A 27,188-nucleotide genomic window follows, 5' to 3' on the forward strand; every position below is an offset into this window, starting at 1 on the left:
TAGTAGAATCTAATAAAAATATTGAAAAAATAATTCGAAAAATATAAATTGACCAAAATGCTCCAAAAAGTTTTTGGGGGTATTTTGATCAATTTATATTTTGCGAAATTTTTTTTTATATTTTTATTAGGTGCGCCTTGATGAGTAGAATGTACGCCTAAATTTTCAAGTAATTTGGATTTGTAGAAAAAAATGAAAGTTCAAATACGAAATAAGGTTGTGACCGTCAGATTGGTCCAGATTCAATCTGCGCCTTTGGCTGACACACTAGCAGTCAGCTTGTGGGCTGACAGCATCCATATATATATGGGCAGTGATTTCATGCAACAATTGTAAAGTAATATAATACAACAATCTTTAAAAACTATTTTAGGGCCATTTGTTTGATCATAATTTTAAATTATCTGTTTTTTCATTCTAATGAACAATCACAAAAATAAATAAATTGAAAACACAATCTAGAAAGTATTTTTTTAACCCAATTAACCTAGGTCGTCCATTTTGATAAGATGCTGAAATCTAGGCCTTGGAAGGATTTTTTCGTTTCCAAGTTTTTTAGATGGCTTTATTATAATAAATTTGTAAAGCAGTACTACTTTCAATTCATAGAAATTCATCTATTTTTGTAAAATTGTTATTCAATAATTTGCATCTTATTGAAACTTAAATATACTAATTTTAAATCATTTATAGTTAAAATTATAAATTTAAAAATAAATAAAGAAAGAAAGCTAGCTTTTTACTATTTTATCAATTGTTTGAATCTACAAATGTGGCATTAGTGTTATTTCATTGTACATGATTATTTTATATTATTTAATAATATTTATATGGTATATTATTAATAATATCTATAAATAAATAAATATTTCATTTATTCAATAATATGATGCTAATGATAATAATAGTGGTGATGGTGATTCAATTTGATAATTATTTTTTAAATAAATTATACCACATCCAACTCATGTGCATAACACTAGTATTTTCTAAAGTGCACCCATAAGGACACATTGTATATTTGGTCCATCAAGAAAACAATCTACCAATAGTATTTCATGTAAATATGGGGATCTATTTTTAGAAGTGTATTTAAAAAAAAAAAAAATTAAATTAAATTTTGAGTTCTTAGTAAAAGTTTGTTGTGAGCGTTCATACACCCTTGGGCACATAAAATCAACTTTTATATTATTTTGTTGGCATTAGTTCGACCTATTTGATACTTCTTTCTTACTGTTCTTTTACATTCACACCAGTCAACCACTCATCTCTCTTTTTTTTGATACAATAACAACTTTATTCCAATCTTAACATTCACTTCTCAGTTCTTAATTACTGAACTCTCTCTCTCTCTCTCTCTCTCTCTCTCTCTCTCTCTCAATCTTCTAAACACCGTCTGATTGCAAACTTAGTGTTTCGTTTTTGGGCCATTGAGGAGAAAGGATCATGAGCTGTTGAATTTTGTAGTTTTGAGATTCTTTGGATTTGAAATTGGGGTCGTTTGCTGGTTGTTAAGGCCTTCCAGTATTTAGAGCCCTTGGGTTCAGGAATTGGGTTTTCCTTTTTGGGGAAGAAAACATTATTGGCTTCTTGAAATTTTCGAGTTATGAGAATTGGTTGGAATACCGTTGATCTTTCTCTTGTTTGGGTCACAGGGGAATAAAAGATTAGTTCTTGAGATTTTATACAATATTTTTGTTTATTTTTGAGTTTTTGAATAGCGTGGATAACGGTGGTTGGATACCTGCTCAAGGCGAGGGTGGTCTAGTTCTAACAGATGCTAACGATTGGAGGACAGAGCTTTCAGCTGATTCTAGGCAGAGGATTGTGGATAAGATGTGAGCTCTCTCTCTCTCTCTCTATATATATATATATATGTATATATATATATATTTACATACATATATATATATCTTTATATGTATATATATGTGTGTGTGTGTGTGTGTGTTTGTAGATGTATGTATATATATAGAAAACATTCCTGGACGCCCATGTGCGTATCGCTAAAGTAAACGCCCAATGGCCCAGATTGAATCAAAATAATAAAAAAAAATTCCCAAAAAAAATTGGTCAAAATACTTCCGAAACTTTTCAGGGCTATTTTGGTCAATTTATTTCATGTAAAATATTTTTTTTGATATTTTTTGTAGATTCACTTATTTTTTAAAAACACGGCTAAAATTTCAAGTGATTTGGATTTGTAGAAAAAAATTGAAATTCAAACACTACCAAACATCCAAGGTCGTTAGATCGACCCAGATTGAGTCTTGGCCGTTCAACGTTTACTGTAGGTACATGAATCGGCGTATCGTAGCATTTTCCATATATGTATATAGAGTAATGACACTATGAGAGCCTCTCACAGCCATGTGTGTAGGACCCCAAAGGATCATCATTAAATTTTGACACAGATCTCTAGAAAAGTTATGACATGGGTGTAGGACTTAGGTGAATAAGATTATTGGTAACTTTTCTAGAGATTCGTGTCAAAATTTAATAGTAATCCTTTAGGTTCCTACTCACATGGTTGTGGGAGGGTCTCATAGTATCATTATTTATATTATATTTATCTTGTTCTTGAATTTGTATTTGCCAATATCCTGATTTCATATCAAATTTGGAAAAAATACAAGCATTGGCTACTCTATCTAATAAATCCTTTTTATTGGGGATAGGATATTTAATCCATTGTAATACTTTATTGAGGGGTTTATAATTAATGACTAATCGAGGAACTCCTCGTTCCTTTTGGACAATATGATGGAATGTAATGCCATTTGGCTTAAAAAACGCTCCATCAGAATTTCAGAAAATAATGAATGATGTCTTTAATGCTTATTACCTATTTATGATAGTTTATATTGATGATGTCTTAATCTTTTTCGAATTTATAGATCAACATATTAAACATATTAATACTTTTATTCATGCAGTCCAGAATGCTGGATTAGTTGTATCAGCAAGAAAGATAACTTTATTCAAAACCAATATTAGGTTTTTAGGACACAATATTCATCATGGCATTATTATTCTTATAGATCGATCCATACAATTTGCTGATAAATTTCCTGCTTCTATGCTCTGATACCAAAACGCGTCAAGATCTACAGTATTTCAAACCATGTATTTTATAACAGGTAAGCAAATAACATACTATTATATTTAACTAATTCTTGTAATATACGAATATAATTTAGGTAAAATAAGATTATTATGATAAACGGAATAACAGAAATATCGATAACAAACCACGACGTGTGTGTGTGATCACCTATTTTAATACTGAATACAAGTTTAAACTGCATTAGATTACATACCAGATGTATACAGAAAGATTACAAACCATTTGCATAAAAGCAAATTAACTGTATAGAAAACAAATCGAAAGAACATGAACAAACACTTACAGCTTACAGAGACAATAACTGGAGAATAACTTCCAATTGTGAAGACAGTATGATGGGAGTTTATGGAAGTTACAGTCACACATTTAAACAGAGAAATATAATATACGAGGATAGGAGAGAACCTGGTTTTGATGAAAAGATAAGAAAGAACCTGGATAGCATGGGATAGGTTCAAGCTGTGAGGTCAGGACAGCAGCTGTGGAGCAATATGGTAGTAGTGGTCTTGAGACCAAGAGAGCAGAGAGATGAAGAGAGCAGAGAGTAGAAGACTGTGAGCAGGAGAGAGCGGAGAAAGAAGAAAGCTCCGAGACCTGCTGAAAATGAGGAAGGGTGCTTCCTTATATAGGCGAAGGCTGAGGTAGCTTAGCGAGGAAGGAAGAGAAGGAAAGCGACTTGATTTGACCAAAAGAGGGAAGAAGAGACGTAAAGCAAAAGGAAATGACAAAAGAAAAAGAAAGATGCTTAAAGAAGCATCGTAAACAGTAATATTTTTATCGTTTTATGTCGGTAACATAGTGCCTGGTTTGTCGTATGTGTCGGCAGCCACAGTGTCTGCTTTGTCGTATGTGTCGGCAACCACAGTGTATGGTACGGAAGGTATCTTGATATAGTAGCTTGAGAATGACATGTAGTACGGAAAGCATCCTAATACAGTATATGGTACGGTAAAGTATCTTTATGGTCTTTGGCTGAATTCTTCGGGGTCTTCTTCTTCTTCTGGGTCTGTTTCTTCCAGTGGAAAATATCTATTGTTGTGTGTTGGTGAGGATTGTACGGTTTCATCCGATGAGACCGGTTTTCTTCCTGCTTCTGCAAAGATTTCTTTCATTTGTTGTTCCAAGGTTTCTTTAGAAGCATTTGGGTTTGATTGGAGCATATTTCGTAAATATGTGGGGAAGTCAAATGAAGTATTGGCTGTATTATGTTCACTTGGACTTGGGTTATATATGGGTTTTTATTGAGGTATTCTTTTGAGAACTATGGTTGTGGGATCCATATTAAAGATGTCCTACCATTTAACTGAGATGGTTTTGCCCAGTCTTGGAATATAGGTATGACCGGCTGTATTATTGACAGAGATTGAGTATTCCCATTTCATAATCCATGGGAGTTGGTATAGTGCAACAAAGTATAAGTGATTGTCTGTATTATTATCACTATTATTGAATATCACAAATTGATCCTGCACTTTTTGGAAAGCAGGAGGTAAAATTGCAGTAGTTGATCTCCAAACTAAGAACCAATTTTTAAACCAGTTAGGGAATTTTTCGAAAATGGTTAAACGAAACTGGATATACCAACTATGAGTATTGTTTGGATTTTGATAATAAAACATTTTATGCCATGCTTCTATGTATTCGGCATACTTATAGTATTTATATGAAAAATCGGGATTGTGTAGTTTTTTCCCTTGAGTAGGATTGCAACCCCATTCATCATAAGAACATAATTTTTTGATCTGGATTTTGGAATATGCAATTACCCTAGTATTTTATTGATAATAATGGACAACAGAAATGAATCCTGTTTCCATGAGGATTGCTTCATAGTATTCTCTAGTTTTGACTCCATTAGTTGGATTCAGATGGTTTATCAGGTATAATGGAGCAAGTTTGATAGGGTCCATATTCGTATGGTGATCATCAATGGTAATATCCATAAGATATGCTCTTTCAACATATGCAGACATAAGAAAATTAGGCCTCTGGTTTGGTTTTGATTGCGCTGGAGTATAAGCGGGAGTTGATGTATTAGTCTCTGGGTAAGTGATTTGGTGAATAGGAGAAATGGAAGGTGAAAGGGTTGCTAAAGGCGGGTTCTCACCTTCAAATGGTATTATAGTCAGAGGGCGTTTCTCATTGCGAGAAGAATTGCTACGAGAGCCTATGAGAGTAGGTGGATTGGATAGAGTAATATTATTTTTATTGGCTGCAAAGAGCTTTAGTGCAAGTGATAATGGTGAATCGTCGTTAACGTCAGTGTTGCCCCCCTGCAAAAATTCACGGGTGAGAAAATCAGGAAGAGAATTAGAAGACCCGAGAAGGTGTTCAATAGTAAAATCAAAAGCGGACAGGATAGCCTGCCAGCGAGCAAATATTTGTTTAGAAACAAGATTTTGAACATTTTTTTGCAAAATATCTTTAGCGGCTTTGCAATCAGTTCGAATAAGGAATTGTTGATTGATAATATCACTTGGAAATTTTGTAACACAATGGACTATGGCAAGTAATTCTTTTTTGACCATAGAATAGTTTTGTTGGGTTGGATTCCAAGGTTTAGAAGTATACCTGAGTAGTTGTTCATGACTATCAATGCGTTGCTTGAGAATACCTCCCAATCCCAATTCGGAGGCGTCACATTCAATTATTTTGAAAGCAGTAGGATGAAGAAGAGAAAGGCAAACTAGGGTTTTAACTTTTTGTTTGATTAGTTGAACTGTTTTAGTATGAATATCCGTCCAGGGTAAAGGATTCTTTTTTAATCTATTATGTAAAGGCTTAGCATCTATAGCAAGATTGGGATAAAAATCACTAACATAATTTAAACATCCTAGGAACCTTTAAAGTTCTTTCTTATCTAGTATTTGATCAGGGAACTTATCAGCAAATTGTATTGATTGATCTATAGGAATAATAGTGCCATGATGAATATTGTGTCCTAGAAACCTAATATTGGTTTTGAATAAAGTTATCTTTCTTGCTGATACAACTAATCCAGCATTCTGGACTGTATGAATAAAAGTATTAATATGTTTAATATGTTGACCTATAGATTCGGAAAAGATTAAGACATCATCAATATAAACTATCATAAATTGGTAATAAGCATTAAAGACATCATTCATTATTTTCTGAAATTCTGATGGAGCGTTTTTTAAGCCAACTGACATTACATTCCATTCATATTGTCCAAAAGGTACATTAAATGCTGTTTTATATTTATCTTGTTCTTGAATTTGTATTTGTCAATATCCTGATTTCATATCAAATTTGGAAAAAATACAAGCATTGGCTACTCTATCTAATAAATCCTTTTTATTGGGGATAGGATATCTAATCCATTGTAATACTTTATTGAGGGGTTTATAATTAATGACTAATTGAGGAACTCCTCGTTCTTTTTCGGCATTTTTATTGACATAGAAAGCTGCACAACTCCATGGTGATGCGCTTGGTCTTATTAACCTTTTTGTTTGGAGATCAACAATTTCTTTCCTACACATATCTAGTAAAGTAGTATTCATTTGTATTGGTCTAGCTTTCGTAGGTATTTGGTTTTCATCAAATCCTTGTTCATATGGTAGACTAATACTATGCTTTTTCCTTTCCCAAAAAGCATTGGGATGCTTACTACAGATAGAGGTTTCGATTTGTTGTTGTATTGATTGAATCTTTTGTTGGATTAAAGGATTTTGTATTTGTTCTTCTATATATTTATATTTAATTTCTTGTTTTAAAGTACAAAGAAATTTTTCTTTATTGTGTAATTGACTTTTGACGTTATTGATTTCTTTTAATTTTGGTTTATGAATAAAATCAAAGTGTATTGGTACATTTTGATAATTCGAAGATATTTCTGTTTGATCGATTGATATGGGATATAGTATTGTAAGAAATGGGACTCCAAGTATAACTGCTTGGCTTAGTCCTTTAACCATAATAAATGGTGTACTAATACATTGGTGATTATTACAAACAGAGGCATTAGATAATTTATACTTGATAAAGAGTCTACTGCCATCTGCAGTATTTAGGATCTGAGTTGTTTTGTCAAAATATTTTGACGGTACTAATCCTTCATTGATGCAATTAAGGTCAGCACCTGAGTCTATTAAAACTGATGTTTGAAAACTGTAATCTTCTGCTACTATTATAGTGACTTGAACAAACCATTTTTGAATCATAATTTTATCTATCAGATTTACAGAAGAAGGAATTGTTATCAGAAGTGGTTTAACTTCTGAGGTTTCTGGTATATCTTCCGGTGGATCAGGACTATATGTTGAAATAAGATGATTGAATTCTAGTTCATCTGTGTCTGACTCTTGATGAGATAAATTTTGTAATTCTAGAGTTTTTATTCTGTTTTTTAATTGGTGAACTTCCTTTTTGACTTCTTTAATCTCTTGTTTTAAGTCTGAAATAGAAGGTTCTTTTTGTTGAGTAATATGTTGTTCACTCACTCTTTTCATAATAAAGGCAAAATTGTATTCATCAGGTGTTTTACTAATCTGAGGTGTTTTTGCTTTTGTTTTAGTTAGAGTAATAAATTTGGTGATTACAGATCTTTTTTCTTCTGGATCTGTAATTTTCTCAATAAGATCTAATATTAGATTATCTTCTTGGGTAAGCATATGAAGATTATGCGTCGGTATAAGGCAAGTGCAATTAAATTCTTCCATTGGATGAGATGATTCTGTATTTGTAGAAGAATCTGAAGAATCAGATGATTCTGTCCATAAAAGGTCATCATCTTGAATATGTTCTATATGTGAGTCAGTAGAATCTGAATATATAGAATCATAATTGATTATATTATATAATTTTGATTTGATTGATTCATCTAAGTGTAATGATTCTATTTTCTTTTTTAATTTGCATTGGTGTTTGTAATGATCAACTTTTCCACATTTATAACATACTGGAAGTTTTCTTTTATTTTTTGTATTGGGAGAGAATTTGTTTATAAATTTTTGTTTAGACTTTTTATATTGTTTATGTACTTTATTGGATTTGGATTTATATTTTTTTTTTTGTATTTTTTCTTTTTCTTATATAACTTTTCAGGTTTATTTTTTCTATCTAAATGGTATCCAAATTGTTCACAGAAATCACCAAGTTCTTTACGCTTGGTAATTTGCTGTTTATCTAACTGTCTTTTGAGTTTAAGATCAGTACATAAAGCTAATCCTTCAGCACATATTTCTGTTGAGAGTTCTCCAAGTGTCTATGCTGAGTATACTATAATTCCATTATGTTTCTTTCTGAGTCTGTCTTTGACTTTTTCTGCAAATAAGTAGGGTAGACCAGCAATAAATTTTTCTTTCCAATGGTCTAATTGACAATCTTCTCGTATTAATAATATTGAGAAAAATACATCCTTGTACCATTTATAATGGGATAATGTAGGACAACGAAGATTAGATAACAGATCTTCTGCTCTTACTGCCAATAAGGCCGTACTTCCTACAAAATGTAGTGTAATAGTATATATTAAGGTGTTTACTGCATCACTTTCAATATAAATTATTTCTTGATTTTGTTCATTTCTGGCGGTCCATTGTCTTGTATTGGTAAAGATTCTATTTTTGGTTTCATCATCTACATAGAAATCCCACCAGCCTCTTAGCCAGCCAGTGAATCCATTTACTATTGCTTTAGCAACCTCTTGATCTGGATTGCCTGCCATTTGGTTTGCTGAAGCAAACATTGTCATATGTCTCATGACATCTAATATTTTTAATTCAGATAAACCATCTATTGTCCAATTTACTATTGATCTTCCTGAATAGGAAACAACTTGTTGTATGGCATCTTCTTCAAGCTGTACATCAACAGATGTAGGTCTCTTATAATATGGCAAAGCTGTGATTGGTTTCCATGTTTTACCATAGGCGATTCTGTTTATATCAATAGGTGTAGTATCCATAAAAGCAGATTCTTGGTTTTGTATGGTATCTTCTATAACTGGTTCCACTTCTTGGAGCATCATTGTTTCATGCTCTGGTATTTTTGTTTTTCCCTTATCTGAAGATTCTGGTAAAGGAACAGGTATATTAGGTATAGGAATACTGAGTTTGGAAGAAGGAATTCCTTTAATATCTCGTTGGGCTAATTTGGCTATTAACGGGTCCATTAAGGTTTTATTATTTTTGCCTATATGAAACATATTTAGCTGTTAAATTAGAACGAAAAAAGAGAAAAATCGATATTAATTATCTCAAAAAATATTATCTTTCTCCAGAAAATCAAAATATTAGGGAATGGTATCTTCAAACCTTCCAACCTAGGTTAATAGAATTATTTCATCAAAAATATAATAAATTTTTGAAAAAAGAAAGAGAAACAAAAGGATTTTTTATATGGTTACAAGAAATATGTACTCAATATAAAATAAACATTCCTCCATTTAATACTCTTCAAACCATAGAAGAAAAGACATATATTAGTACGAATGGTACCACTACTGCTAGTATACACCCTCCTGAAAAAAGTATAATACTCAAAGGTACCTTAACCCCATTGAGCAAAGGAGAACCACCACAATCTCTATATGATATTATTGCAACACCATATAAAGTCCTACCTAAAGAAATAGGTAAAAAACAAGAACTAATACCGCATATTGTGGAACAAAACAATTATACTAATTTATATATGCAATCTTTAGGGAAACAAGCAGAACGCATAGAAAGATTAGTTACTCCTCAATCTAAGGGAATAACTCCTTCTCTTCCTAAAGCAGTTCTGTTTAAACCACTTCTAGAACTTTTCAAACAAATATAGAAAAATCAAATACAATTATACCAAAAACAATTACTTGGTCCGATATTATTCTACCTCCAACATGGGCATTGCAAAATGCAAACCAGCTCAAGGAAGTACCTAGAAATAATATTCCAAACCAAATTATAGAACATCAGGATGAAAATATTGAAATAAAATTCCAACAGCCTATTGAACAGGATGATATAGATATTAATAGGAAAAGAAATAGAAAACCATTAATACCTACTAGAAAATCTTGTCATACTACTCCCGATGTTATTATACTTCCTTCTTCTTCAACACCTACACCATTTTCAGACTTCCAATTACAAGGGAGTCAAAAGAACAGCTGATCATGTAGTCATTCCTACGTATACATCTGAACCTGACATAGAGGAATTTCAAATACTTACATTACAAATAGAAGATGATATAGAAGAAGAAATAAACACTAATAACGCATATGAAACATATTTAGTTGTTAAATTAGAACGAAAAAAGAGAAAAATCGACCCCACAAATACAAAGGCTAATGTTAGAAGGGGTTGTGATGGGTGTAATTATCAAAAAGATAATTACTTTTTGTTTAAAAAATTATTTTAATAGGTAATTTAATCATTAAGCAAGGGAAAATTTGAATTTTTTACACAAGTACATTGGTATTTTAGAAGTTCTGGAATTTTATTTGTAGAGTGCCCTTGTCTTTTATTAAAAAATTTCAACTTTACCCTTTATGAAGATGACAAAAATACCATGTCTGGTAGTAATATTTACAAAATTGCCCTTACATAATGATGAAGACATGGCAAAAATAAATGTTTTTTAAAAAATAGACTATAAAATTAGTAAATCTATCCTTCATAACTCTCTTTATCTTTAACCTTTGTAATTTGAGGGGTTATGAAGTTTAGATTATCCCAAATATATATATATATATATATATATATATATATATATATATTGGTCGGTATATTTCTTGTTTTCATTGTTTATTTTAGCAGTCTTCTGCATTCCCAATTTGATATTGCTTGTGTTTGTGTGCTGTTTTTTATTGAAATATATTTTGTACTTTGGTATGGGTTTAGTAAAACTGGGAATTTTTAGAATTCCGAGGATATTAGAGAAACAAAAGGATAATACAACTTACCCTTGTTGAGATGGACTTAACGAAAATTGTTTTATTCGAGCTGAACTGCATTTCTACATATGCGGTCCAAAAAGTGTAAAGCATCCATTTTAAAGATGGATGCAAGTAGGTGTTCCATCTAAAAACAATGGTAACTAACGGTCCAAATGTTTTCTTACTAGAATTATTATTTTTAATTTTTGAAATTTATTTATTTATTCATATTCATGATCTCCATGTTAGAGATTACATGTTCTTAAAAATTAAGTCTTAAAATCTATCTCAAAAATAGATTTATTAAGAGCCCCGCATTTCTATGTATGCGGGCTTGGTCACATATAAACCAGGTCCTTATCTTAATCATTTGGGAATATAGAGTATTTATGAAAACATCTCTTTATTGTTATGCTTTCCCCCAAAAGTTTGAACATTGGATCTTTGTAATGGCTATTTGCCTATATGTTGATTGGCTATATTCAATTATTTACATTTGAAATTTCTTTTTGCGTTGGTGACATACACTTGGCCTTGGAATTGAGAGTAGGATTGAGCAATACTAGAGGCAATACCAAAACATTAATATTGGTTTTGGCTGCTACTATCGGCCAGTGCAACATTGTTCCATATGCAATGGCGGAACCGTTCTTAGAACGACAATCAAGAGGTTGGATCAAGCCTTGACCGGAGAATAAACTTGTCTATTCGTTGTATGAGAAAGGCTACTACCGGCGCGTGCAGTCCATGTTCATCTTGATCTGCAGCAATAGAAGGATCTTGAATTGGCTGTACCCCCACCTTCAAGTGGGTAGTGCCATTCCGATTGGGTCTTGATATGTGTATGAATCTTCAATCGAACAAATGGATGCCGGTGGGGAGCGTAGCTAGGAGGGTTCCATCTCCCTTAGGAACTGTGGTAATGGGGGTCATTCCTGTATTACAAGGCCGCCCTAGAAGACGATATAGTTAAGAGTATATATTCCTTAGCTTAGAAAGGTACCCCGTTTGGTCCTGTTCTCCGACTTGTGAGGACCTTTGGTGGTGGCTCTGAGCCTGCCGCAAGCCAAGGAAGGGCATTCAAAAGACCCTGGGTTAGGTTTGGTTGTTATCAGTAGGTGTTGTTTTGATCGGTTAATCATGGTGTAACGTATAAACGTTTTTCTTCGGGAGTGAGTCTTCGGGATTGATGGCTAATTAGTATTAATGTCAGGTCTTCATCGGATATTGGAGGATTTTTCTTAAATATTAAATGGCTTGATCCATAAAACCACAAGCTCTACTGCTCTAGTTGATGGCCCTTACTGTTTTAAACTTACAGATTGGAAACTCTTAAGAGGCACTTTCCAGCAGGTGATCCCGTTGGACTGTATGTACTCACGACAATTGCTGCAATTTTCGAACAGAAGATCTTTACGAATGCTGAGAACCAGGTTCTCCTTTCTCTCCTTGTCAACCTGTAATTTATATTTTCAGTTGTGGTTACCTAGTGATTGTTGTCTTGGTTTCCCATCCTTTTCTTCTTCATTTTCATTTCGTATCTAGAAATTTCATCTCATTCTATAGTTTCATGTCCCTATTAAATTTGCCAACTTGGAAGTCTTATTTGGAATGAAATATGTTAATATGACAATGTGAATCTAGAATTGGGTTCACACTGAATTGCATCATACGATCGGGTATGTAAGATAGAAGTGTATATGTCAGTATCGTGGGAGACAAACACTAGTACGTATTTGCTCTGGTTAGCAGATAATCATTGAAGCCCTACAAAATTTTAGTGGGTAAATCCCTTCAAATGACATTGTATCTTGAAGGTTTTTAAATTTGGCTTCTAAACTGTCATACATAATGTTTTTGATAAATATTTCGTATATTTAGATATTTCTATTACAAATAACATCCTTTTATTTGAGTATTGTGCATATGGACATGCATTCGTCAATAATCATGCACGCATACCTACGTATTTACATTTGCATGCTACATGCATCCTGGGTATTTGTCATGTGTACACATAATGCCACATAGATGGTTCTGTTGCCATTCTTGTTTGGTTCCATTCATTTTCTTTATTTTCCTTTCTCAGTTGTTCAACTTCGGATTGATATTTTTTTTAATGTTTTTTAATGTATGGGGTTTAATGTTAGAGCTGTTTCAGTGTGTTGATGTTTTGCAGGTCAAATAAAGACTAGTTTTTGTTCATTTGGTAGTTTAGGAAACTGGAATGGCTTTCTGTGGTTCCTCCTGATTTTGCAAGTTGTTAACTGGGGAGAAATTCTATATGTCATAGACTTGCTAGCCTTAAAACCTCTCCCCACCAACCCTTGACATGGCAAACTGTTTAAATAAGCAAAGAAAAGAAAATCTACTCTTGTGTAGGTTTGGGATGGCATATGCTGGGAGTGAATCAAAGAATTAGTGACCAGCTTTGTGAACAGGTTGAGAGAAGAAATATCACTGAATAAAATAAGTTAACTGAACTGCTTGTGAACTTTGACAGGCCCGACATTTTCTTTTTATATGATTGATATCCGATTTTATTGTTTGCATGAACTAATGTATAATATTACTAAACCACCCAACCTTTTTAGTGGAATCCGGCTTAGTTGTTTTGGAAGAATCCGGCTTACACGATCAGAGCTTAACTATTGAGTGGGCTCAATACCCTTCCCATCTGGATAAACTTTTAGCACTTATTAAAGAGAATTAGTTAGACTGAATGATTATTGGAACAATTGATTATCTTAATAAGCAGGCCGTGGAAATTGAAAGAGTAGAGATAGAGTAGAAGGTATTATGGTTATTGGTTGTTAAGTTGATGGTTTGTCGAGACTTGAGCGTTAATTTTGAAACAAGAAATTTGTGTATTTTGGTATAGTTATTCGTGAGTAACTTATTAAATATTTATGCTTATGATTCTATACTTAATCCTGTATATCGTGATTGGTTGGATGCTTTATACTCATAAATGTTAGTCCCTTATGAGAATCTCAATATTCACATTTCTCATCTCTAAATTATTGATTTCCAGGCAGATTATTTGGGGAAAATATCTCTAAAGATGCTCACTTTGGAGACAGAATCTTCCATGGGGAATTCTACGGCATCAAACCCTACTGGAGAAAAACCAAAATATGCAAGATCAAGGTGAACATTTGTCAAGTATAGAAATTTTTTTACTTATGTGCAAGAAATACTGTTGGTATATATATATATATATATATATATATATATATATATATATATATATATATATATAGGATGATGCTACCCTTAGGCCAAGGGCTAACAGGAAGATATGAGTCCAAAGACCCAGATTGAATCTATGCCGATCTGACAATCACGGATACCTGATAGTGTTTGAATTTTCATTTTTTTTCCTACAAATCCAAATCACTTGAAATTTTTGGTGTGTGTTCATCAAAAATAGGTGTATCTTCAAAAAATATCAAAAAAATATTTTACTTGAAAAAATTGATCAAAATACCCCTGTAAAGTTTTGGGGGTATTTTGGTCAATTTGTTTTTTGAGGATTATTTTTTTATATTTTTATTAAGTGCTGCCTGCTAAGAAGAAGACACGCCTAAAATTTCATGTGATTTGGATTTATAGACAAAAAATTAAAATTTAAGCACGAAATGACGTCATGACCAACAGATCGGCCCAGATTCATTCTGGGCCATTGGGCTCATATCTTCCTGTTAGCCCTTGGGCTAGCAAGAAGATTTTCCATATATATATATATATATATGTATATGTATATATGTGTATGTATTTATATATGTTTATATATATGTATATATGTCTATGGATTTATATATGTTTATATGTATATATATATATATATATATATATATATATATATATATATATATATATATGTATGTATGTATGTATATATGTATGTATGTATGTATGTATATGGGTAGTGATTTCAAGCGACGGTTGTATAGTAATATAATGCAACAATCTTCAAAAACTATGAGAGGGGCATTTGTTTGATCATAATTTTAAAATATACTTTCTTTTCATTCTAATGAATAATCACAATAAAGAAAAATTTGAAAACACAATCTAGAAAGTATTTTTTTGACCCTTTTAACATAGGCCGTGCATTCTGATAAGATGCTTCGATCTAGGCCATAAAAGGATTTTCTCCTTTCCAATTTTTTTTGATGGCTTTATAATAATAAAATTTTAAATCAGTACTATTTTCAATCCATAGAAATTTGTGTCTTTTTTTAAAATTCTTATTCAATAATTTACATCTTATTGAGACTTATATATACTAGTTTTAAATCATTTATAATTAAAATTATAAATATTTAAAAGTAAGTAAAGAAAGAAAGCTTGATTAATTATAAATGATTTAAAAATAAATAAAGAAAGGAAGCTTGCTTTCTACTATTTTATCTTTCGGTCTAATCTATTGTTGTGGTGTCGGTGTTATTTCATTATACATGATTATTTTGTATATTTAATAGTAACTATAAATAAAATAAATATATTATATTATATATTATTAAATAATATCTATAAATAAAATAAATATTTTATTTATTCAATCAGATAATGCTAATGATAATAATGGTGGTGATGGTGATTCATATTAACAATCATTTTTAAATTAAATTATACCACGTCCAACGCATGTGCATAACACTAGTATTTTCTAAAATGCACCCATAAGGACACATTGTAGATTTGGTCCATCAAGAGAACTATCTACCAATAGTATTTCATGTAAATATGGGGATCTATTTCTAGATGTGTATTTAAAGAAAATAAATATATTTTGAGTTCTTCGTAAAAGTTTGTTGTGAGAGATCATAAAATCAACTTTTATATTATTTTGTTGCCATTAGTTCCATTGGACCTATCTAATTAACCTATATTGTATGCTATTGATAGATGGACAGGTGGGCACACTTCGCTTTCTCATGCTAATTCTTCCCATGGGAACTTGAGTTACTAATCGTTATTCTCCATCCTTACCAAATTCCAAATCTAATTTGAATTTTTTGATGGACATCTAGTCACTTGCTCATGTTTTATATATAGAAAATATATTAGGTAAAATTACAAAGGTCGTCAACCCACTTTTTTTATATTTTTCCAAAATTGCCCACGATCAACTTGGATTTTGATTTTTCGTTTGTAGGACAGTGCCCCAAGCTTTATGGCACTGCCCTACTAATAGAAAGCCAAAATATATATAAAAAATCAAAATTCAAGTTGACTGAGGGGCAGTTTTGAAAGAAAAAAGAGGGTTGACGTGAGCATTTGTATTTTATCTGAAACTTTAGTGTCTCCAATGAATCACTCAGAAAAGAATTCTCGAATGGCTACCATTCAACGTCTTATGGCTACTAGCAATGATGACTTCTTTGTAACAACAATAATGATCTCATAGCAATGGCAATTCATTCGCGAGTGGATTCTGAGGGAATAAGTATACAATATGCTCCTGTGAGATCATTTATAGTGATACTTCTTACTGTTCTTTTATATTCGCCCGAGTCAACCACCCATCTCTTTTTTTTTGTAACAGTAACAACTTTATTCCAATCTTAACAGTCACTTCTTAGTTCTCACAATTACAATTGTCACAGTGGCTCACTTATTCAAAATCTCTCTCTCTCTCTCTTTCTCTCTTAACACTCTGATTGCAAACTTAGGGTTTTCGTTTTTGGGCCATCGAGGAGAAAGGATCATGAGCGGTTGAATTTTGTAGTTTTGAGAGTTTTTGGATTTGAAATTCGGTTTTTTTAGGCAATAGAGAAGACATCGTTTGTAGGTTGTTAAGGTTTCAAGTATTTAGAGCCCTTGGGATCAGGAATTGGTTTTCCTTTTTGGGGAAGAAAACATTATTGGCTTCTTGAAATTTTCGAGCTCTGAGAGTTGGCTGGAATAGTGATAGTCTTTCTCTTGTTTGGGTAACAGGGTTATAAAAGTTTAGTTCTTCAGATTTTATACAATATTTTTGTTTTTTTTTGGGTTTTTGAGTAGGATGGATAAAGGTGGTTGGATGCACCCTCAAGGCTAGGGTGATGTCGTTCTAACGGATGCTAACGATTGGAGGACAGAGCTTTCAGCTGATCTTAGGCAGAGGATTGTGAATAAGATGTCAGCCCTCTCTCTCTCTCTTTATATATATATATATATATATATATATATATATATTAGTAGGTGAATTTCTTGTTTTCATTGTTTATTTTTGTAGTCTTCTGCATTCCCAATTTGATATTGCCTGGGGACAAATACCAAGGTGGATCGCACGTTCTGCTAGCCCAAGAGATAATATTTTTGGAGTCGCCTTCCACTATCAGAGTTAAAGCCCAGGATGGGTTGAATTTTTTCAAAGCTAGAAGGACGACTAGTGCTTCAGCATGGATAGAAAGTCCTTAAAGCCCAGGAATTGAGAGATAGAGAGGAGTACATTGCCCTCATGATCTCGATAAACTCCTCTTACCCCTGCTGGACCCGGGTTCCCCAAGGAGCAACCATCAAAGTTTAGCTTGATGGTTCCTTGAGAAGGTGGAAGCCAAAAGCTTGACCTACTAACCCTTTGTGGTTGATGATAAAGGATGTCACCCCAATGAGTGAAGAAGAAGGTCCGAGGAATTCCTATGAAGAATTTATGATTTGAAGCCCAGAACGTAACCAGGGTGGTTACCTTGGACAACAGAGCCTAAGTTTGAAGTTTGGAGCCACGGAAAATTCTGGAATTTCTTTTCAGCCACAACCCATATTGTAGCCATAACAGTCGCCTTCCACAGGATACGACCTGCCTTAGGCCAACAAGAATCAAAATTGCAGGTAAGGAGGGCTTTAATTGAGGGGGGGGTAACCCCACGTATTCCAAAAAGTTGCAGTACCCTTCCCCATAGGTCATAAGAGAAATCACAAAGAAGGAAAAGGTGATGGTTGCTTTCCTCCTCACATTCACACAGGGCACATCTATTCGGGATAGGGATCCTTCTTTTCTGTAGATTATCCACTGTGAGAAAGGTAGCCACTGGAAGGTCTGCACTTTTGGTGGAGCAATCGAAGACCAAATTTTAGAGAAGGGCACAAGGCTTTTATAGAAAGAGGCAACCGAGAACTTACCCGTGGGGTTCAGAGTCCAGACAAGTTCATCTCTTCCATGGGAGGGGAGAAAGAGAGAGTGGAGGGTCTGCGAGAGGCGCTGAAAATCAAATGTTTCCGATTCAGTTAGATTCCTTCTAAAAGTGGGATTCCAGACTCTACGTCCTCCTACGCTACAAAGCTCCTGGGCTATAGAAGAGTCCTAGTCTTGTGCAAGAGAGTAAAGGGACGGGAAGACGACACAAATCGGAGAAGGGCCTAACTAAAGGTCCTGCCAGAATTTAACCCTGGAGCCTTCTCTCAGAAGGAACCTAGTGTGGCTCTTGAAAGTGGCTAGCACTGTTAAAAGAGACTTCCAGATACCTGAACCATTATGCCTTTTTCAGTGATCCTGGTAGCCAGGATTGTATAAGGATATTGTACTTATGCTTAACCACCTAGGCCCACAGTGCAATTTTCCCAGAAGTGCGGCGTTGTGTTTGCGAATGACCTTAATCCCCAAGCCACCCTTGTCTTTAGGTTGGCAGACCTTATCCCAAGCTACAAGATGAAACTTCTTATCTTCCTGGCCAAAGGAAGTTCCTCATGAGTTGGTTGAGTCGATTGGCCACCTGCGCCGGCATATGGAAAAGCGTCATTAAGTAAATCGGGGAGTTAGCTAAGGTAGCTTTGATCAAGGTGTTTCTTTCCGAGAACAACAGGAACCTTCCTTTCCATCTTGCCAAGCGGCGATCAACCTTGTTAAGAACCGGGGACTAATGCCGCTTCTAGGCTTACCAAGCCCCAGTGGGAGCCCGAGGTAAGTGGTAGGGAGGACCTGGACTTTACATTCCCAAGCTGGAATGAGAGATCGATTTTCTTCAGCAGACAAGGCAACCCCCAACATACTGGATTCATCCATGTTTATCTTAAACCCAGTCGCCGTTTGGAAGCAACGGAGGAACCTTTTGAGGGTGTTAACTTCCTTTCGGGTGGCATCCAGGAATACGAGGGTATCGTCCGTGTACTAAAGGTGGGAAACTGTGGGCCCGTTCTTGCTGGTTTTAAAGCCTGAAAGGAGGCCAGCTTGGTAGACCCGAGAGTTGGATCGACTGAAGACTTTTGCTGCAATAACAAAAAGAAAGGGCGAGAGGGGGTCTCCTTGTCTGAACCCCCTCAAAGAGGGAAAAAAGCCAATTGGGGTTCCATTGATGAAGATAGAGAAATGGGGGATATGGAAGCAACCACTCATCCACTTTCTCCATCTCTCTCCGAAACCCATCCTAGTCATGGACTCATTCAGGACTGACCAGTCAACATGGTCTTAAAAGCCTTTTCCTAGTCAATTTTGAAGATGAGTCCTGGTCTCTTGGAAAGGTGTCTCGAGTGGACACACTCATGGGCCACTAAGGCCCCATCTAAGACTTGTCTGCCTTTGATGAAGGAACATTGAGAAAGAGAAACGATAGAAGGCAGGACATTTTTCAGCCTGGAAGCAACGACTTTAGCGAGGATCTTATAAGAAGAATTGAGAAGGCTGATTGGCTTGAAATCTTTAATTTCCTCTGCTCCTTCTTTCTTAGGGACAAGGGCAAGGAAAGTAGCATTCATGGCTTTGTTTAGGATACCCCTTTCAAAGAATTCATCAAAGAACTTTACAAAGTCAAGAGGAAGCGTATCCCAGAACTCCTTAAAGGGGGCAACCGGAAAGCCATCCGGCCCCGGGGCCTTGTCACTCCCTAACTCAATGATAGCTTTAAAGATCTCCTATTCTGAGAAGGGCCGCTCTAACCAGGCAACTTGGGTTACATTGAGAGTCAGGAAGTCAAGGGTCAAGAATCTAGGTCTAGGTTCAGGGGGAGCAGAGTACAAATTCTTGAAGAAATCAAGGATGGCTCGTTGAATTTCACAAGGTCGGGTCAAATAGGAATTGTTGACTTTCAGTATCGAGATGGCATTGTCTCTACAACGACAATTTGCAATCCAATGGAAAAAGCCAATGTTATTGTCCCCAGCTTTCAACCATGAGACCTTGGATCTCTGGGACCAGTAGATTTCTTCTTTTTTAACAGTAGCGAGATACTCCAACTTGGAGACCTAAGCGCCTGTCTAGAGTCATTTACAGATCTCGATTCTTCAATAGAGTCGAGATTCTTAATGGTTTCCAAAAGGGAAGCCTTCAAGTGCGAAAAATTAACAGGAAGCTTAGAGCTCCAAGCTTTGAAAGCAACTTTAAGAAGCAGAATTTTCTTTTGGAGGATGAAGCCCCCTCTCCCCGAGATCTGAGAATTAAAGGAGTTCCATCAGGTTAGATCCTTTTCTTGAAGCCAATGCATTTCAAATTTGAAAGGACGGGGACCCTTGGTAATAGCATTTGTGTCCAACAGTATAGGGCGATGGTCGGAGGTGGGCTTGGGAAGGGCCAAAGACGACGAAGTTGGGAATTGTTCCTCCCAATTGATCGAAACGAGAAATCTATCAAGTTTTGAGAGGGTGGGATTGATGCTATGGTTGGACCAAGTAAATTGGCATCCTTTGTGGGGGATGTCAAATAAAGCATTACCCCAAACTAGTAATACTCTAAGGATCAAAAATAAAGAAGAAATGGTTATCGATAATATCGAAAACCAGATACAAAACTGGAATTTACCTAAAGTCCCTATAAGTGATATTTATAAAAAAGGAACGTTTGAATTCAAAATAGGTTATGCTATTAAAACAGTTGAACAAAATTTGTCTGTAACAAGTACTCAAGAAGACTTCCAGTTATTAACTAATAAAAATACAATCGCATAAAAATAAAAGTTATAACTATCTTCATATAGGTTTAATACAAGTAGCTATTAAACCATTAACCAGGTTAGGACTCAATAACTCAATACTAGTATGTCTAAGAGATACTAGACATAATAAATTTAATGATTCCCTATTAGGTATGGTAGAATCTAGTCTATGTAGAGGTCCAGTATATTTTAATTGCTTCCCTAATTATTCTATATCTTTAAAGGATCCAAATATTCTTAAGGTATTGACCCTAAACCTAAAAACCCAAGGTTTTGATATGATTCCAGGATCCCAAAATATAGCCATAGTATATCGAATATATTATAAAGTGATGACTACATTATGTCCTAATGTTTTACAACATGATACAAAAGGAAAAACGGTATTCTTCCAAACCAATATCGAGAAATCTAATACTATCATACCAAAAACTATAGAATGGTCAGAAATTATCCTACCTGAATCTTGGTCAATCTATAATGAAAACCATCAATGCCAAACCCCAATAGTAAATATTATACCTGATAAAATTAGAGAAATCCTAATGGTAAAATAGAAATCCAATTTACTAATCATAGAGGACACAGGGCTAACGATGATTCTGAAATAAAACCATCTAATAATTCTATAATAGAATTACCAAGGAGTTCTACTTCATCTATACATCCAAAATTAGAAAGCTTATATAGAACAAGAGAAAATATTGTCATCCCACAATATAAGTCAACACAAAAATCTGAACCAGATTTAACTGACTCAGAAATGGATTTTCAAGTTAACTCTTCAAGAAGAGAAAAGGCTTAATAAACAATTTATTGAACAGGATTATTTGTCTGAAGAAAATAACGCAATTAGAACTTGGTATAAACAAAATTTTAAACCTAGATTAGTAGTATTATTCCATATAAAATATAACAAGGCACGAAAAAGAGAACACTATAATAAAGGATATTTTGTATGGTTAAGAGAAATATGTAAGGAGAAGAAAATTCATATTCCTAATTTTGAAGTAAATACACTACAAAGTCAATATAGTTCATATGATACAATAGATGGAAATACATTAACTAGTATCCATCCTCTTGAAAAAAGTATTGTTATAAAAGGATCAAATCCAGACTTAAAATTAGAAACAAAAGTTACACCATATAAGATGACTACAGGAGAAATAGTACAACAAAAAGCTGAATTAATTCCACATGTGATCGAACAAAATAATTACACTAATCTATATATGCAATCATTAGGAAGGCAGGCATTCAGAATTGAAAATATGTTAAGACCTATACCTTTACAAGAAAAACAAAAGAATGTCTTATTCAAACCACCTCCATCACTTCACAAAGAAAAATTTAAACTTGGAGAAGATAATAAGACCTTAATAGATCAGCTAATATCAAAATTATCTCACTTAGAGATTCAGGATCAAAAGCAAAAAAGCAAAATTATTCCTGAATCATCTACGTTAACCTTGCAAGCCGAAACACCCATAATAGCTGACACAATAGAAAATATGGAGGAAGCCTTTACTGAAAATAGTCATCGTCAGGACAACCTTAACATCCAAAGGATAACATATGGAAAATCATGGAAACCATTAACAGCTAGACCTTATTATCATAGACCTACTGCTGTAGATATACAATTCGAAGAAGACTTAGTAGCTCAGAATATTTCTTATTCCGGAAGATCAATTGTAAATTGGAATATAGATGGATTGTCCGAACAACAGATATTAGACACCATGAAATATATGACCATGCATGCTTTTGCATGTAAAATGGTAGGCAACCATGATCAAGAAGTTGCCAAAGCCATTATCTGTGGCTTCACAGGATGGCTACGAGCTTGGTGGGATTTTCACTTACCTCAAAATACCAAACAACAAATTCTTAATAATACTCATCAATGGACTACTAAAAATGAAAATAATCAAGATATTCTATATTTCGAAAGTGATGCTGTCAATACTCTCATTTATACCATCACATTAACAAAAGCAAAAAATAAACCAGTTCCTTTACTTAACCCCCAGAAGATTATAATTTTGTTGAAATACTCAAACGAATTAATAAAAAAGATATACTCCAAAGTGAACCCACAATATCTGAATTAAAAACAGAAGTAAATGAAATAAAAACAGAAGTAGGACAACTAAAGACTAGGATCAAAATATTAGAATTACAAAATGACATATCAGGAACCATAACTGATACAGATGAAATTGAATTTGATCAACTAGTAGATACTAACCATATAGAACCAGAAACATCAGGAACAAAAGAAGTAGAAGATAATATATCTGTAAATTTAGTAAACAAAATTATTTCACAAAAATGGTTTATATTAGTAAAAATTGTCATCCAAGAGGAATATAATTTTCAAACATTAGCTTTGGTAGATTCCGGTGCAGATTTAAATTGTATTAATGAAGGTTTAATCCCATCCAAATATTTCGATAAAACCACTCAAATACTTAATACTGCTGATGGTAGTAGATTATTTATTAAATATAAATTATCAAATGCCATGGTATGCAATAATGGACATTGTTTCCCAACACCTTTTATTATGGTAAAAAATTTAAGTCAGGCAGTAATACTTGGAATTCCATTTCTAACATTACTTTATCCCATAATAATCAATAATACAGGTCTCGAAACATCTAGAGAAGGACAAACAATCAAGTTTGAATTTTTAGAAAAACCAAAGCTTAAAGAAATCGATAGAGTCAAAGATAAAATAGACAATAAAGAAAAGTTTTTATGTTCCCTTAAAATATAAATTAAATATGAACAAATAGAAACAGACTTGGAAAAACCTGAAAAAATAACAAAAATCAATAACCTTAAACCCAGATAGAAACATAAATATGCAATGACCTTCCAAATGCATTTTGGGAAAGAAAGAAACATATAGTAGGATTACCTTATGAAAAAGGATTTGAAGAAACTAAAATTCCTACAAAGGCTAGACCTGTACAAGTGAATACAACCCTATTAGAATTTTGTGGAAAAGAAATTGATGAATTACAAAGAAAAAATCTAATCAGGTCAAGTGCATCTCCTTGGAGCTATACTGCTTTTTATGTAAATAAAAATACTGAAAAAGAAAGGGGGGTACCAAGGCTAGTAATAAATTATAAACCTTTAAATAAAGTTTTACAATGGATTAGATATCCAATACCTAATAAAAAAGACTTATTAGACAGACTTGCTACTGCTACAATCTTTTCTAAATTCGATTTAAAATCAGGATATTGGCAAATACAAATCAAGGAAGAGGATAAATATAAAACTGCATTCAATGTTCCATTTGGACAATTCCGGGAGATGGCGGAAGAGGAATTCCTCTCGTGAGACCAACGAACCACATTGAAGTCTCCTCCCACACACCAAACGGGGTGAGGAAGGGAAGCAATATGGTCTAATTCTTGCCAGAGTCTTTGTCTGATGGTATTGGAGTTAGGACCATTAAGAGCAGAAAACTTCCACTAGACACCATCAGAAATGTTGGATAGAAGAAGGGTGACAGAGAATTCCCCCAAGAAGTGGGAGGTGAGTGAAAGATCATAAGGGTCCCAGACCACCCAGATCCCTCTTGAAGCCCCGTTCGCCTGTAATGAGACCCACTAGCAGGGTCTCCTACCCCAAATCTTACAGATAAGCTGGAAGTCAGGTTCAGGAAGTTTGGTTTCAATTAGGGCCAAGATAGTAGGGGAATGTTTGAGGGAGAGGGCTTTAACCGCATCTTTCTTTGAGGACCCCTCTGATGTTCCAAATTAGAATCTTCATTTATAGCGGATGAGAGCAAGGGAGGAGACCAATTTGGGAGACCTCCTCAGGCAGCCTGGGGTGGAGTTGGAGGGGGAGAGTTCAATAGCTTTTTCTGGAAAAGGGAGAGAAGAGAAGAGGTTGCAAAGCTCTCTTTGCCCTCTTATTGTCACCTGCATTCTGCTCTGTGCATCTGTCGAAAGGAATCTGTGAGCAGGGCCTTCAGGACCCTCGTATTCAAAAACCATAATCCTGTACATGGTTCTCATCCTGTCTTCCTCTAAGGTACTTCTGTCTTCAGCATCATCATCTGCCACTGAGTGTGCCTGTTGATCCAAGGAGGCGGGCGATTGCGAAACAAGAACACCTGGAGAGAGGGAAGGGGGGTCAATCGAAGGGTAGAGATCAGAAGGAAGGGGCGAGGAGGGAGGAAGATTCAGGTCAGTATTGACAGGGATCAGAGGGGAAAACTGTGAGTTCCCTGAGGACCCCTCAGGAGGAAGAGAACGCCTAAGGGGGGAAACAGAGAGCGGTGGTTGAGGAGGGACAAAGATGGGAGTGGCTTCCTGAATAAGAGCACCAGGGGACAGAGGGTAAAGAGAGGGAGAGGGGGGTAACACGCTGGGGAGGAGGGAGAAGTTAGGGACAAAGGTAAGAAACTGGTGAGTCTGGACGGAGGTGAAGGAGGAAAGTAGAAAGACGTAGTTAGGGGGCCAAACAACGTGAATCGTGTGGGCCCTATGAATATGGACAAGATGAGGGGTAAAAGAGAGATGCGGGGCCAGGAAGTCAACAATAGAGGACAGGTCAGGAGGAGATGGGTCCAGTGACTGGGTTGTGGCGATGCCCACTGGGAGAAAGTCTCGATTCATCTTAATAAGGATAGAAGGTTCAAGGCCAAAGGGAAAGGGGTGATCGAGGTTAAAAGGGTAGAAAGAGAGAGAGAGAGAGAACAGGGGGAGTGTAGAGAGTCAGCGCATAAGGAGGTTGGCAGGTTCAGAGAAGAGCTCGGGTTACTGTAGGGCACCTGCGGGGAGGGAGAAGGGGAGGGGGGGCTGGAGGGGGAAACAAGCGTAGGCTCAAAGATCAGAGGAGGAGGAGGGGGGGATGTAGGTTACTGACCCAAAAGGAGAGTTAAGGGCCCAAGAGGGAGATAATGAGTACCCGGCTGGCACACAGATGAAGAGGCTGGGGAGAGAGGAGAGGAGAACCCAGGTGATAAAGTAGGTGTGGCCGACTGACACACTAACCTAGGGGAGACAGTCTTTGGGGAAGGGAGGTAAGGGGACAAAGGTGGCGAAGGAACCCTCTCGAAGGAAGTCCGGACGGGAGCTAGCTGGCAATGATAAGACGGCTCAAGGAGAATGGAGTCACAGGGCTCAGAGGGATTGGGTATCGGGCCAGGAGCTGAGAAGGGGCCCAAAGAGGGGGAGGAGGAGCATAGGCCGGGTAAGACAACGTCAGCAGGAAGAAAGGGAACCACAGGAACACAGGGGGTTGATAAGGGGGTGGAAACTCCCACGGGAGCCATCTGAAGGGTGACAAGGGGGGTCCGGGTGGGACAGGGATAGCTGTGCAGCACTCAAGTGCTCTTCCCAAAGTGGCGATCTGAGTGCGATAGATGGGGGAGAGAAGGTGGTTGAGACAGACGTGTGGAAGTCGAGGCAGCTGACGAGAGTACAGGGGTAGGTGAAAAGGAGGGACACGTGGCCTCCTGCTGAGAGGGGAGAGGGGCGGGAGAAAGGGGAAGGACCGAGACAGCAAAGGAAAGTGGGTCGAGTAAAGAGGAGGGCCCGAGAACCAGCGGAGGATAGGAGGCAGATGGACTAACTTCTCGGGTCGGGGCCAAAGGAGGATGAAAGTTAACAAGGACCTCTTTACCAGGTCGGCTAGCGAACTCGCACTCGCCACATTGAACCGAAACACAACTCGGCAAAGCAGGGGACGAGTAAATGGCAAGACTCGTTTGGAGAGGCGAGTCTCCCCTGTTTTTCTCTTCCGCTGGGGTACCAACCTGGATCGAGAAGGCACAACCCCCCTTGTCTAGTAACACGGTGGACGGGCGGGGACGCTAAAACTTCTTCTGCTGAAGCTCAGGGGGACGACGTCTAGGTCGCAATCTCTTGTCGTTCGTCCTAGTCACCACCTCCCACCGCTGGGGCGATAAAGCCACGCAAGGAGCCGATGGGGTATTATGGAAGAAGTGGGGGGAGGGTGGCAAAGCCGAAGCCCAAGAGAGAGTAACAAGGTAGAATAGACCATTGATATCAAGCCACACAAACTGCGGGATCAAAGAGGTGTCCAAAACTTCAATCAGCAAAACGGAAGAGTCTATTAGGAGACCAACATCCTAGAGAGCAAGAGGCTCCCCTGAATGATCATACAAAGAGCAGAAGTTAACAATTAGGACAAGATTAGGAGACCAACAACGCAGAGAGCAGGAGGCTCCCCTGAATGAAGGATTAGGACACTTGCGGAGGGCGGAGTTGGCTTCCTCCAGAGAAGGGAAGGAGAAAAGGAAGTCACCATTGGACAGACGTCT

The 27,188-nt window shown here is 35.8% G+C and overlaps 1 protein-coding gene across 21 annotated transcripts in view; it reads left to right on the plus strand.

Annotated features, from left to right (window-relative positions):
* LOC18430013 (uncharacterized) overlaps positions 1 to 27,188 on the plus strand; it is a 65,318-nt gene that overhangs the window by 6,328 nt on the left and 31,802 nt on the right. For 16 of the 21 annotated variants that reach the window (XR_016058606.1, XR_016058605.1, XM_088870931.1 and 13 more), the window contains exons 4-6: positions 1,722 to 1,838; positions 12,340 to 12,451; positions 14,053 to 14,168. Coding sequence is in view for 17 of the 21 variants with exons in the window: in XM_088870931.1 (XP_088727057.1) it covers positions 1,722 to 1,838; positions 12,340 to 12,451; positions 14,053 to 14,168 (345 nt within the window). In the remaining 4 variants the exon portion in view is untranslated. Of the gene's footprint in view, positions 1 to 1,721; positions 1,839 to 12,339; positions 12,452 to 14,052; positions 14,169 to 17,030; positions 17,148 to 27,188 lie in introns of those variants that run through there. The other 5 variants (XM_088870942.1, XM_088870947.1, XM_088870949.1 and 2 more) reach the window with 2 other exon arrangements.

This window comes from Amborella trichopoda, chromosome 6 (genome assembly GCF_054954075.1).
Source record: "Amborella trichopoda isolate Santa Cruz 75 chromosome 6, AtrichopodaSantaCruz75HAP2 v2.0, whole genome shotgun sequence".
Lineage (NCBI taxonomy): Eukaryota > Viridiplantae > Streptophyta > Magnoliopsida > Amborellales > Amborellaceae > Amborella > Amborella trichopoda.